We start from the raw sequence: 13,979 nt of genomic DNA on the forward strand, positions 1-13,979 counted from the left end.
AAAACAGCTGGCCAAGTTTCAGGAGAATTCAGTGGTTCATGCATTTCTGCCTATAAACCTCTTCTGTCTGTGGAAGTTCACATTGCCTTCACTGTTATCAGCTCACACAGAGTTGTAATTTGCATATGGGAAAGGCAATAAAAGCTTTTACATTAAAAAATAATAAATAGAAAGACATTGACCTTGGAAGTTCCTCATTTTCACAGCCCTCATTAAAAGGAATGTTTCTGACCTACACTCTATCTCAATCATCTCTTTTGCCCTCAGACTTTTTTTACCACTGTTTTTGTTCAAATTAAAAAAGTAAGGATGAAAATAACCTTTATAAGCATTACTGAATATTTCTTGGTATTACATTAAAAGAAAAACTGCTCCAAGTTCTTCCATATATTTATTCTAAGTTATAACTAAAATATGTATTTATGTTCATATAGCATTTCTTCAACCTTCTTGAAGATAATCCCTACACCAATTATAAAATAACAATAATAATAAAACCTATTCCCCTACTTCAGTACTACCACAGCAAAAAAACCCACATCTTAATGCACACATTTGTTATTACTTGTGACAGTCCTATGCTGTGGTAAGGAGTTTACTGATCCCAAGCTACAGCAGGTTGTTCTACTCATGTTAGAAACTCCCACACTTCGGGGACTTGGCTTCATTGAATGTTTCATCCTTTATATATATATATCAGCTATACAATTTTACATAATTATTTCATGGAATTAATTTTCAAAGAATTACAAGTGGATGGCACAGAAAGTCTCTTTAAACTCCAAGAACTATGATGCCCTTTGACTCGGGTTCCCTGAAACAACCCTGCCAGTAGCAATGGTTTTATTGGGAGGAGTACTGTACATTTACGTCTTTCTGAATGTTTTTCCTAGATTCCACAAAACATTAAGACTTTTTTCACCCAACTCAATGTAAACATTTTTCCTTAACGTGACATCATTTCAAAAGCTGTTCCTTTTCCTAGATTTGCCCAAAATAAGAACTGAGCAGACTTAATCCAAGTGTACAGTTAATGAGTATACCAATGTTATGATATAGCAGTGACAATTAACAAATATACAGATGTTAAGGTATAACAGAGAGCTTGGCTATGATGTTATTACACCAAAGCAGGAAACAGAAATGATAGGTACACTCACCCATAACCTGGGCTCATGAGGAAAACTCTGGTGGAATGAATCTCCAGAAGAAATCCTTCCCCACTGGCAGTCAGCTCTTAAATGAGTCTAGGAGGGGTGGAGCCAGGCTCCATCTCTTCCTGCAGCACAGGTGAATTGCCTTCACCTGTGCTCCCATAGCTGATTCATTGCTCACCTCAGGTGATCAATCAGAGGTACAGGCCATGATTCAGCAGCCCCATACATTAAGGTAAAAACTTTTGCAAGATTCATAAAACTACAAGCCTTGCCCCTGTTGTTCATTCAAATGCTCAGGCATTGGTACAACAGTATATAAGTGATGAAACCAAATAAAGCTTAAAGGGAAAATGAGATTTGTCCTGAAAAGCAGTCTGGAGACATAGCATGATTGAGGTGCTTACAACATTTTAGCATAAAGAAATAAGGAGCAAAGGACACATTATATTCTCTACTAATGAAAACAAACACTCTAGGCCATTTGGGGTTTTCTAAAATATTGTTTACTAGCATGCAGACTGACAAATTCTAAACTTATCCAAAAATGTTTTTCTTTCTGGGCAAATGGAAAATTATAGAATGAGAAATACCTCTTAGTAGTGTTTAGTAAAAAAAACAAATCTATGTAATTAGTTAAATAAAGGAAAGTAAGCACTTACAGAAGAAAAGCTGCCTAATATTCACCTAAACTTGAATAAAGTCATATTGTATTAAGAGCTTTTAAGAAAAATCTGACTATTTTTCATTGTCAGAGTTAATTGCATGTACTTGTACAGTATGAGGCTGAGTGCATTCTGTTCCATAGGGCTTACAGGCATTACTGGATTCTAAGCCATGCAAGACCAAGAATAATTATACCCTTAAGCACAAGACTGTGATACATTTTGTCAAATAGTGCTAACCCAATTTTTAGCAATTTTTAACATTAGAAAAATTACATAAAGTAGAGTTTCTCATTTAGAGGATTATAAAATACGGGATTCCCATTAGCCCCAACACTTTAAGCCCCCCTGAAACTTGTAGGATTATCAAGTGGGAGGAAAGCAAGTTGGTCAAGTGAGAAGGTGCACCTGTTCTCTTCTGGTATGTACACTATCTAGTTCAAGTATGATACTAATCCCTTGTCCTGGTCAAAATGAACACTGTATCATGTTTCATATACTTTTTCTATGATCTCTCCTCTTCTTTCACAGTCTTTTCACCACATGAATATTAATAAGCAGACTTGCTACTCAAAAGTAAATTTTACATATAAGTCATCTTGTGTAGTTTGTACTTATTTCTAACTACACAGAAAAAAATAATGGTTGTTTTTAGATAAAAAGAAATATAAAATTTTTACTCTTTATAAAATGAAATCTTTATAAAATACAACTTTTGCAATTAAGACTTCCAGTGAGAATTTATAAAAAGTCAGTTAATTATTAGCCTGCAGTAAGGATGAGAAGTCCACGCAAGCTTATAAACCATAACTAGCTCAAGAAAACCTTTCTAGAGATTATTCAAGTCCACTTCTTATACTATGCTCACCATGCAACCCCAAACACAATGTCTTATCCAAGTAATTCATAGAACAACAGTTCTTCAGCACATTCTCAGACCTTATTGCACCTTATGGTATTTTGATGATGAGCTTTTACTCTTCCTTACTCTTCCAAGTAAGAGAGGAAGAGGCAAATTTCTGAGCCTAGGCAGAAAGAAGCATATCCACTACTGGAGCATAGGGGAGAACAGTACTATGTGGATAACTACCAAGCTTATTTCATAAGCCATGCTAGTTTACACATGCTTTTGGAAACACAGCATGGACATCCACCAGTGCAGTTGAGAATAAGTGTACTGATCGTTAGATTCTAAACACTCATGTCACTGTCACTCATACCATCAGCTGTGAGTGAATCAGCAATTTGGGTATGACTGAAGCCACTTAACTGGCTGGTATGTATCACAATACTTTCTTCTCTTGAGTAGAAACACTCCAGAAAATTACATCTGGTCTCCTATTTGTATGTAGTGGAGATGTTTCCTCTCAGATTACTCAACTCATGGTAATAATTCTCTTGTTGATTAGTTTCTTAATTAGTCTTAACAATGAACATGCCAAACAGAGTTTTATTCTGTGGTTGCTTCTTTTCAGTCCTGAAATACTAAGGCCTAAACATTAGGCCTCAAACCAAAGTTGACCTCTAGATGAATCTCCCAACCCAGTGTTATACATATCATAAGTATCTGATCATTGCAATATACACATCTTGGACAAAAGATCTCATTAGCAAGAGACATAGCTTAAGGCATTATGAGAATGTATGAACCAACTACCTGGTTTCTCCTTGAGTTCTGGCCAGGCTCAAGGTGAAATCCAAAGGCAAAATGAAACCAGATATTTCTACCTAGTTGTCAGATAAACTTATTTATTCAACAAGACCCCCTTGTAGCAAAGTTGGAGACCTCACCTATGAGCTGTACCATTTCACTTATTATCTCATTGCTTTAAACTTAAGTAAACACACTCTGTTAACTCGGTGTCTGTGAACTTTGTGCTGACCTCATCCACTGGCAAAACAAGTCCATGACATATCGATGCAATTAAATTTTGGGGGTTTTTGCTAACAACTGCCTCAGCACAGCCTTAGGAATATCTTTACCTACATTACTGAATGTGCAAACTATGAGCAGAAATCAGTAAAGGAGAAAGCTAGTGTTCTTTCCTGGACAATTTAATCTTTGTCAGAGTTCAGTGAGAATAAATGAATGCATGCCTTCTTTTAGTTAGGATCTTCAAATTTGCAAAATTTAGCAAAATTACGATGTACAAGAAAAAACAGGCTACCTTCTGTTTTCTTGTCATTAATAATCCAAGATACAGGGGTGCAACTGAAATCACAATGAACAATAACTTTGATTTCCTGTCCTCATTTGGGTTTTGAATCCTGTGGACTACTTAACAGATTGTAAAACTCTAGTTAAATCTGTGAGACAAAACTCACAGACTTATAAAGTACAATGTATACAGAAGTATACTATCAATACAGCAAGACAGCAAAGAGGTATAGAGATAAAAATGATGCACAGTCTTCTGAAGTAAAATGTAGGTGGACTTCAGGCTGCACAAAAAGCAACTTGTCCTGCAAGCAACTAAAATGGCTGCAAAAGACAAAATGCCAATAAATGTTTAAGCAACGTGTCCCCAGAAGTTATCTTGTCAATGGGCATTGTGAACTTTCCAAAATTCTTCCTCAGATGTATCCATGAGCAGCCTTTTACAAAGCTCTGTGCGAATACAGCCATGAAGGTTTCCCTAGTACTGGTTTTGGCTGAGACAGAGTTGACTGAAGATGTCATACGGTGTTTGGGATTTATAACCAAACAGCTTTGATAACCTGCTGATATTTTAGTTGTATCTGAACAGATTACAGAGGATCAAGGTCTTCCCTGTCTCTCTCATTGTTCTGACAGTAAATAAGTCAGGAATGGGCAACTAATAGAGAGAGGACACTTACAGGACCCTGACACAAACCAATCAGAAGGATATTCCATATTATATTACAACACACTCAGTAACTACAGATTTAATCATTTGATGCATAGACATATGAAATCATTTTCACAGAATCCTTGAAAGCCTGTTCTGTTACCTAATTAATAATAGGTTAGTGAAGACAAATTACATTTTCTACTAGTGAGAAATACATATATATAACTGTTTGTTAAGAAATTACATACGCTCTTAACTGTTTAAATTAACCACATTAGAAAAGATTTTTTTGACCATAGTAAAGTTGCTTTTTTGGCTTATTTACTAAAGTATGTTAAATATTTATGTAACCACCTTGGTCAAAACACAACGTTGCATGGTAGGATGGACCTAAAGCATTTACTTTTTTACAACAGTCTTAATTCTAACTAGTTATGGGTCTCTGATGTTCACTATTTCAATATTTTATTGATAAAGGTATGCAGCACTATACAACTCATAAAATCTTTATATACCCCAAAGGCAGATTACTTTCCTTCCCATTTGGGAATAGTTTATTTTTAATGCTGTTCTTTAAGTTTTTAATTCTTCATGGGGCCTAAGTTAGTTTTGAATTATAACATACATATTTAATAGTAATGATATCCAGGGAAAAGAATATTCTGTGTTGGAGAGAATAGATACAAATAATTAGTAATATATATTAAATATATATATAATAGTACATACACAACATATTTATCACTTAGTATTAAATAGACAGTAAGGCATTATCCAAGATGATGTTTTCCTTCTATGTATTTTCATAGTTGAAAAGGAACAAGGACTGAAATGCTACTTCCTCTAAAATCCTATTTCTTTAAATTATAAATATTTCAATTATTCACAAGTCAGACATTTCAGTGCTATTTGCTAAAAAAAAGGAAGCTGATGTGATATTAGCTAGGTATTTTTTGAAAATTGTCTATGAGCACATACAGCATTCATAACAGTAAGGACTGAAGAGACATTTAACCTAACAGTACTTGTAGGGCTGTTTTGTGCTCTGCTTTTGCTACATTCAGACCAGGTGCATACTGACCATATGCACACAGAGTAAGGAAATGCCTTTTTGCTTTTAATTCCCTTAATCCTGAAGAATCTCTGTTTAAAAACAAATAAAAACAAAAAATAAATGAACATGCACTACCCATGACTTGTGTATTGACTCAGTGGAACTCATTCTGAAGTCTTTCAATAGTTACTACAGAAAACTCCTGAGTTCTGATATGTATTTTCAATGAACATTATCACTGTATCATGGATTAAGTCACCAAAAGCCTGACACTCTTGTTTCACTTTATGACTGCTGACTCCTTCCCCCAACATGCATGATGGTGAAGTGCTGTCTCCATCTTTCCAGTTACCTTTCTAGGAGCTGGCAGACTGATGTTCAGTCACATCAAAATCACCTCTTTCCCAGTCTGAACAAGCCCATCTCCTCTGCTGTATCTTCTCACAAGCCAAATGCTCCAGACCTCAGCATCCCTGGAGGCTTTCCTGAATTCACAATAGCTTATCAATGTTTTTCCTGTACTAAAAGCCTAAAATTGGATACAGCACTCTACATGGGGTCTAAGAAGTGCCCAAGGAAGAAGAGAGTAATCCCTCAGGTCTACTGGCTGTGCCTTTGTTGGTGCAGACCAGGATGCTGAGGGTATTCTCTGCCACTGGGTGACATTCTGTCTCTTGGTCTTCCCAGCAAAACTGATCTCTAGCCAGCCTGGATTGCTGCACAGGGTATTTTCTTTTCAGGTGCAGGCATTTGTATTACTGACTTTCATAAGATTCTTGTTTCTCCATCCCTTTGATCTGGCCAGTACTGCTGGATCAAGCATATAACTAGTTTCACTTAGCTAGTGTGCACAACAGCCTGTGTGCTCAAAACACAGGACTCCCAAAACAAAGATAATGGCTTTCACTCCTCGATACACCTGCTCAAGCTGCCAAGAATGGAACAGACTTAGCCTTCAACATTTCTTCTATCTCAAGGGAACATTAGAGTGGAATGATAAACACTATACTGAGAGTTATAGGAGTTTGGCTGGAGAAAATGTGGGAAGGCCATCTTCAGGAACATTGATTCTTTTCATCAGGAGATGTGCTAAGTAAGACCCCCCTGCCTCAGGTAAAAGAAAAAAGACAGAGGAAAAAGGATGGGACTGATAAGGGAATCCAGACGGATTGGCAAGCATCTTCCACGTATTTAAAACCCCATTAGAAACCTCCTACAGCTAATGATCCTGGGCATACTCTTTGACTGGCTTTAACAGATAAAAGCTGTGTGCACATAGATCACAGAATTATACTGAGTTATTAGAATTACACTATACAGAGTGAAGAAGCAGACTGACCTCTCCTCTTACAGAATCTCAGCTAAGCTCCTGATAGCCATTGATCAACACAGTGAAGAAGAAGTATGAGATTTATACCAGCAGAATAACCTTCTATAAGAGGTAGGAATGTAACAAGCAGTTGTAGCCCACTGACATGACATTTTTAGTGGACAGAGTCCTCCTGCTGCCACTTTATTTCACCTTTTTACCCATTTAATTGTAGCACACAGTTATTATATGTACTGTTAACCATTATAGTTACTGCCCTGCATGTTCACGTTTGGATGTTGTTGCAACAATATTTTGTAATTTCTACAGTGACTTCATATTGTTATAACTGCCTTTAAATAATGACAATACAGAAGCAAAGGTTAAGAGCATGGAGGCTTAGCCATAGAACACTTGAGAAATGAATGATGCTAGATGGACAAATGAACTGAATTAGAAAGATGTAAGAGGTCAGAATTGAGGCAAACGAGCCCCAGTTGTCCAGCCAGTGAATGTCCTGTGTGCTTAGACATGGATTAATCTCAACCTTATTACTACTTGATTCATGAATGCTGTCACATTAGTACCTTCCATACTGGCTTGATAGCAAACAAAAATGCAGCATTTGTCCATTGCTCTGGTGAAAGTTCCAGTTCTCTGGTCCCTCCAGTCTCAGGTCCCTCCTCGCAAAACTACAAGTCCACCTCTACCCCTGCTCCAACCACTCCATGCATAGTTGTGAACACTGTCACACCCCTCACAAAAAAAACTGGAGGCCTGCAAAAACGTCAGCCACTTCATGGGAAAGCTATGACACCAGGTCATCCAAGAATGCAACATCAGATGCCCTAGAAACAGTCTATAGGCACCACTACACACTACCGTCCCACAGTTCTCACAATAAACTATAGATTAGTGAAGACACAAGGCAGCTTTTGAAGCTCTCACAACTGGTCTTGGCACCAGATCAGCACTCACCGCGTGCAGTTTTGGGTGCCACCATATAAGAAGGACATAAAACTAGTGGAGAGTGTCCAAAGGAGGGCTGGTGAGGGTCTAGAAGGCAAGGTGGATAAGGAGCACTGAGGTCTCTGGGGTGCTCAGCCCAGAGCAGAGGAGCTGAGGGGAAGCCTGATGGCGGCTGCAGCTCCTCACAGGGAGCGGAGGGGCAGCGCTGAGCTCTGCTCTCTGTGACAACGACAGGGCCTGAGGGAACAGCATGGATCTGCATCAGGGGAGGTGCGGGTGGGGGTTGGGGACAGGGTCAGCACCAGAGGGCGGTTGGCATGGCACAGGCTGCCCAGGGCAGTGGGCACGGCCCCGAGCTGCCGGAGTTGATGGAGCGTTTGGACAGCACTCTCAGACACAGGGTTTGGTTTTGGGTGGTGATGTGTGGGGCCAGGTGTTGGATTCAGTGATCTTTGTGGGCCCCTTCCAACTCGAAATATTGTATGATTCCATTTTAAGGGCGGTTTTCTTTTTGATTCAAACATAGAATTTACTTGATACTTTGGCTCCCGCTCCGCTCAGGTACCTCATAGATCGCATCGCCCCGCAAAACATCAGCCTATCGCCCGCCCGGCCCGTGCTGGTCCCCATGGTGACGTTCCGGAGCCCCTTTAAGGGCCCCGCCCCCGGAGGCGGGCTGACTGCTGCTGACGGAAGCGAAGATGGCGGCGGCCACCTCTGAGCTGCTGACGGGATGGTGCCTCTTTGGCCTCGCGCTACTGGTAAGCGGGGCTCTCTCGGCCCGTTTTTCTTCGGCTAGACCTGCAGCTGCCTCACTCAGACCCTGCGACATCTCGGTATCTCCTTTCTTTTTCCTTTCCCGCCTTCCTTTGGGACAGGTTTTCCCTTCCTTACGTGAGCAGCAGCCCTCAGAGTTCCCTCTTAAAGTTTATTCTCACTCCCCTTCTCGGAGGGCTCCCCTTCTTCTCCCGTGTTGGCCCCGGCTTGGCCCCACTGCCTGCTCCTCATCCCCTGTCCTGCTGCCTCCTGGCCATGCCTCTGCCTCGCAGAGCTGTTGCTGTCTCAGGGTGTTCCTGATAAAGGTGATGTCGTAACGCTGTAAGTCAAAGCAGAGTCCAGAGGTGAGGGCGTGTGGCCATCCAGTTTTCTTGCCTGTATTACTGATGCTGCTTGGTGATGGTGGTGAAGGTAGAAAGAGTGAATTGCTATAATGAATCTGTTGCTGATGCTCAGATGAATGAGCATCCTGATTCTAGAAGTGTAGCAGTGTAGAATTGTTTGATTTGGAAGGAACCTCAAATATCAGCTAGTTCCAATCACCTGCTGTGGGCAGGGCTGCCTCCTACCAACTCAGTGGCCAGGGCCCCGTCTAACCTGACCTCGAATGTCTTTAGGGATGGAGCACTCACAGCTCTCTGGGCAGCTGTGCCAATGCTTCACTGTCCTCAAAGTAACAAAAACTTCCCTCTGACATCTAATCTAAATCTTCCCAACTTTAGTTTGAAACCATTCCTTCTTGACAGCCTATCACTGTCTATCAACATAAAAAGTTAATTTCATTATTGTTTGTATTCTCCTTTGAAATATTGGAAGGCTTCAGTGCGATCTCCCTGGAGCGTTCTCTTCTTCAGACTAAATAAGCCCAGCTCCCTCAGCCAGTTTTCATAGAAGAGGTGCTGTAATCCTGATAAAGGGTCTGACTTTAGTAGCTGCACTCTAATGTCCTTGGTATGCTAGTCATAACTATCTTCTGCTGTGTTTTTCAGGCTATTCTGATTTTCTCCTGGGTTTATGTGCGCAAGTATCAGAGTCGGCGAGAAAGTGAAGTGATTTCTACCATAACAGCTATCTTTGCATTGGCAGTTGCTCTAATTTCATCAGCACTACTACCAGTGGACATCTTCTTGGTTTCGTATATGAAAAATCAAAATGGTACATTTAAGGTATGCGCTTTTGAAGATGTCAGTTCTTTCTTTGAAAGAAGCAGCTATCTTGTGTTAAGAACGTTTCTTTTAAACATTTGGGCATATCAAGTAAACAAGACCTCTACTAGTGCTGGTGCTGTGGCTTCTGGGTACTAGCACTGCAAATACCATGCTCTCCTCTGTTTATTACTTGATCTGGATTTCACTGTTATTACTTCATGCGACTTTCTGTAAGACTTCCCAAATGCTATGTGCTTCTAAGTACTTACTACTTTTGCCAAAAAAAAAAAGAAATACGTATGCTACTCTTTGCCTGTACACATTTTGTAAATATTTCTTTTTAGTACACTGTGATGGGATGCTGTAAAATAGGACTTGTACTCCCCGTTATTTAAAAACTGATTTGCTTATTAGCAGCTCAAATTTCAGTTGTTTTTGCAAGAGTTATTTTATTTTGATACTGAAATGCTGACATAATGGATCTGTATAAGTCTTATTCTACCTGAAATGTTGAGTATGAGATTCTCTGTTTGTAGAGCTTATTAAGCTAGTCTTTCCAGGGAAAGCTGGAAAGCCCCTTAAGGGGAAGTGTGTTTGTAGGAGAGGGTGTCTTACTGATGTCTTAGTATATTTTATGAGATTTGCAATTACTGTTTTTATGCCCTTGTAGCAAGACAGCTGAGCAATTTTGGTACTGGAAGTGCTGCACAGTAACCATGTAGTCCTTTTGCAAGGGAGTACTAGTGCATGCATTTAGTTGTGATTATTCCTGTATATGCTGGAATACACTGACCAGAACAGTCACCTAGAAAGAACCTACAGAGATTGAATCTAAAAACCAACACCTAACACCTCTTCTGGAAGCAGCAATTACTTTTGTGTATTTATAGTGTTGCCAAGCAGGAAAACAGGTTTTTGATTCTAGTACTGGTCAGAGAAACTTGGGAATTGCCTTGTAAACTAAGTATGAGTAGTATTTAACAAAAATTACTCTTAAAGAGTTTGGCTGTTCTCTTTGACAGTATTGTATCTTCAGCAATAGACTATAAATACATACAGTTAGAACTGATCTGTTCTGAAAGCTTGTTTGTTTTGCTAGCGAGCATGCAGGAGCGGAGAACCGCATCCCAGTTTGAATACTTGAGATTGCAGCTGAGATGCAAGACCTCATGTTATGTGATTTACAACTCAAATATTTAAAGTATGCTTTTTTTACAGCAGTAGGACTACTTGGATGTTATCACTGATATGCTTTTTTATTCTGTTGCTGAGGCAGTACAAGACAGGGGGAGATGGTAAGAACTGTTGTTCTTGAAATGTGCACGTTCTTTCTGCTTAGTGAAATTAAAGGCTATGAGCTATCAGTTAACTTAGATTGAATATTTCACAAACCTTGCTTATCCTGAGCTGTTAAAATTCAGTCATCTCCTTAGTGAAGTCCTATCTATTTTATGGTAGATCCTTTTCAGACCATTCTGTTAAATACTTTTTTTTGCCTCTTGGGAAAATCATGTAGCTATTAAAAACAAACAAAAAGAGGGGGGGGAAAAAAAAAAAAAAGAAACCTACAAAGAAACAGAAGATAAACCCATCTTGAGATTCCAAGCCTTTTTATTCTAAGAAGGAGTTAGCTGAGATAATGCTTCCTGTCCTCAGTAGAAATTACTTGTGAAATAAGTTACTGTCCGAAATGTTCAGGTAGCAGATATGCCTGAGATGTTTGCTTCTAATGATACTTCTGTCAAAATTGTGGCTGTGGCTGTGTCTAACTTGTGGTAACACACTAGAAGATCTGCGTGGATACTAAGCTGGTTGTTTTTTTCCATCTAGCCATGCTGTGACTTGCATTACAACCTTTGGTATTGTGTTCCTGTTGCTGTCTAAGCTTTGGGTGAGACTAATGAGTAGAATGTCAGCTTCATCTGCCTATGATGAAACATCACATACTGAAACCTGTGATGTTGTGCCACTTTAAGCTCTATTGAGATACACTTGCTGAGAGTGGAACAATCTTCACTGGGGTACTTGTGAAATTCTTGCAGAGTCCAGCACTGACAGTAGAAATGTCCCCTTTGAGAGGGAAAATTGAAATTGAAAGCCATTCTCTCAGCTTGTACTCCTTTTGGGGAACTTAGCTGTTGTGGTTTGAGTAGTGCTATTGTAGTTGAATACATTAACATCAGGCACTAACTGAACACAGCTGTTGGGGGAGCAAGGGAGATGCTTCTGACTCATACTAGGGAGGGAAGCAAATGTTTTTCACTAAATTTTTGTGATTATAATTAATAAAAGCTCCCTCAAATGCTTTCTGTTTTAGTGTTCAGGGAAACTGGAACAGCATCTTCAAAATTGTCTTTACATGGCAACCTTTTACTAATTTGTTTACTTCAAATGTTTTTGGCTGTATTTAAAATTTCTAGGTTCTTCAGCATGGCTTCAGTTAAGGAGTAATTAAGATTTGTAGCTTAATTTAGGCCATCATACCCATTGCACATACTTAAAATTTGGTTCCTTCATCTTACAGTTGCTGTAAAGGTGATATGATGTATTGGTAAATATAAGGAACAGAATGAAGTACAGCAAAACGGTTTAGAATGTGTAAATTCAGCAGATCCTAAGGGAGCTTGTCATGGTTTCATCTTAAACTGCTCCTGAGGGAAATAGTGATATCTCACCTTAGTCTGTTGTGATTCTGATGCATTTGCTGTGTATCTTGTAAATGTGGGCCATAATGGATGGAGGAGAAAACAGGGTGGACCTAGAGGCTCTCCTGGTAAGTTAGTTCTCAGCAGAGTCCTCTGTGTGCTCATCCAGTAAATCTATATACCTTTCAATTTGACAAATACTAGTGCTTTTGCTAATAATGTCAGAGCTCTGATGCTCACTGGGTAGCAGTGTGCCTTCTGACAAGGATGGCTGCTGTCCTTAGTTTTTGAGATGTCTCAGAGGAAGTTGTTACTGCTTCTGAATTGCTGATGAGGTGTGCATATGGATAACTTTCTGCTGAGAATAAGAATTCTTACTTCCGTAGTTCGTGTGAAACTTTAAGTAGAGCTTCAGCAGCTGAGTGGAAGTTGATATAATAGCTATGCTGTATAATCTGGCTTGCATTGTAGACTCTTCTCGTGCAGCGTTGAAATTCAGGTGTATTTATATGCTGTTGTGAAGGAACTTTTTGTATCTTTACCTATCCTAATGTGAGATGGCATCTCTAATGTGGTTGCTCTGATGTATGCTTCCTAGTCTATTACTGTGGTCTGGTACACAACTTAATTCAAGCAACAAAATTGAAAATAATTATGTTTTAATGTTCTACATCTTTGTTATCGATCTCAGTAATTCTTCTCTGAAGTTAGAGGAGGAACTATTTTGGTTTTTAGCAGTGAAGTCCTACTGTACTTCAGTTAATAGTTAGCTCTTTTTGTACAGTGACAGGGTTACTTGAGCAATGACAGGACTAAAAGGTTTTCTTGGTCTTTTCTGATGTCAGTTTTGAATCTCGCATGAAAAAGCTTGCTCTTACTCTAAGATCCATTTGAAGGTAAGAGTGCCACTTGTTACTGCATTTCCCTGAGGCATAATTAAAGCAGCACATTTTCTTTTTAACACTTAGCAAATTAAACACATTCACATTCTGTGTGAATATTCTCAACTTATTACTGTCAAATTCTTTAATGATCATACAAATGCCTAGAATTTTTTTTTTGTACTGAAATGCTGTTAGGGACAGCCTCCAAAGACTGGGCTTATTGTGTATGCAACAAGCACTTGACATTAGGCAATGTTACAACTATCTCTTCTGAGAAAACATTTTTCATGCTTTTTGCTGATTAGGAAAAGTATACACCAATTTTTTACTAAAATACAATTGGTTAATCACTTAAATGTTCAGTGTCAGGTGGTTTACAAGGGATCTTAATATATTAACACAAAGGAAGGTGGTGCTGATTTCCTGAGATAACAGGCTGTCATCTGTAATGTGTGTGGTATGTCATCAAATCCACGTTGCATGGGAATTTACCCACTTCTGAGAGAACAGATAAAGTAACTGTTGACTTTGACTTAGCTTTTGCAGTCTTAAGCAGCATGC

At 39.1% G+C, this 13,979-nt stretch overlaps 1 protein-coding gene across 2 annotated transcripts in view; it reads left to right on the top strand.

Moving 5' to 3' along the window:
* The first annotated feature begins 8,616 nt into the window (after positions 1 to 8,616).
* LMBRD1 (LMBR1 domain containing 1) overlaps positions 8,617 to 13,979 on the top strand; it is a 65,402-nt gene continuing 60,039 nt past the window's right edge. For both annotated transcript variants that reach the window (XM_031552584.2, XM_003204416.4), the window contains exons 1-2: positions 8,617 to 8,725; positions 9,731 to 9,907. In XM_031552584.2, the coding sequence (XP_031408444.1) occupies positions 8,666 to 8,725; positions 9,731 to 9,907 (237 nt within the window). In that variant the 5' untranslated portion in view covers positions 8,617 to 8,665. The remainder of the gene's footprint in view (positions 8,726 to 9,730; positions 9,908 to 13,979) is intronic.

Source organism: Meleagris gallopavo, chromosome 2 (genome assembly GCF_905368555.1).
Source record: "Meleagris gallopavo chromosome 2, MGAL_WU_HG_1.1, whole genome shotgun sequence".
In the NCBI taxonomy this organism is placed as follows: Eukaryota; Metazoa; Chordata; class Aves; order Galliformes; family Phasianidae; genus Meleagris; species Meleagris gallopavo.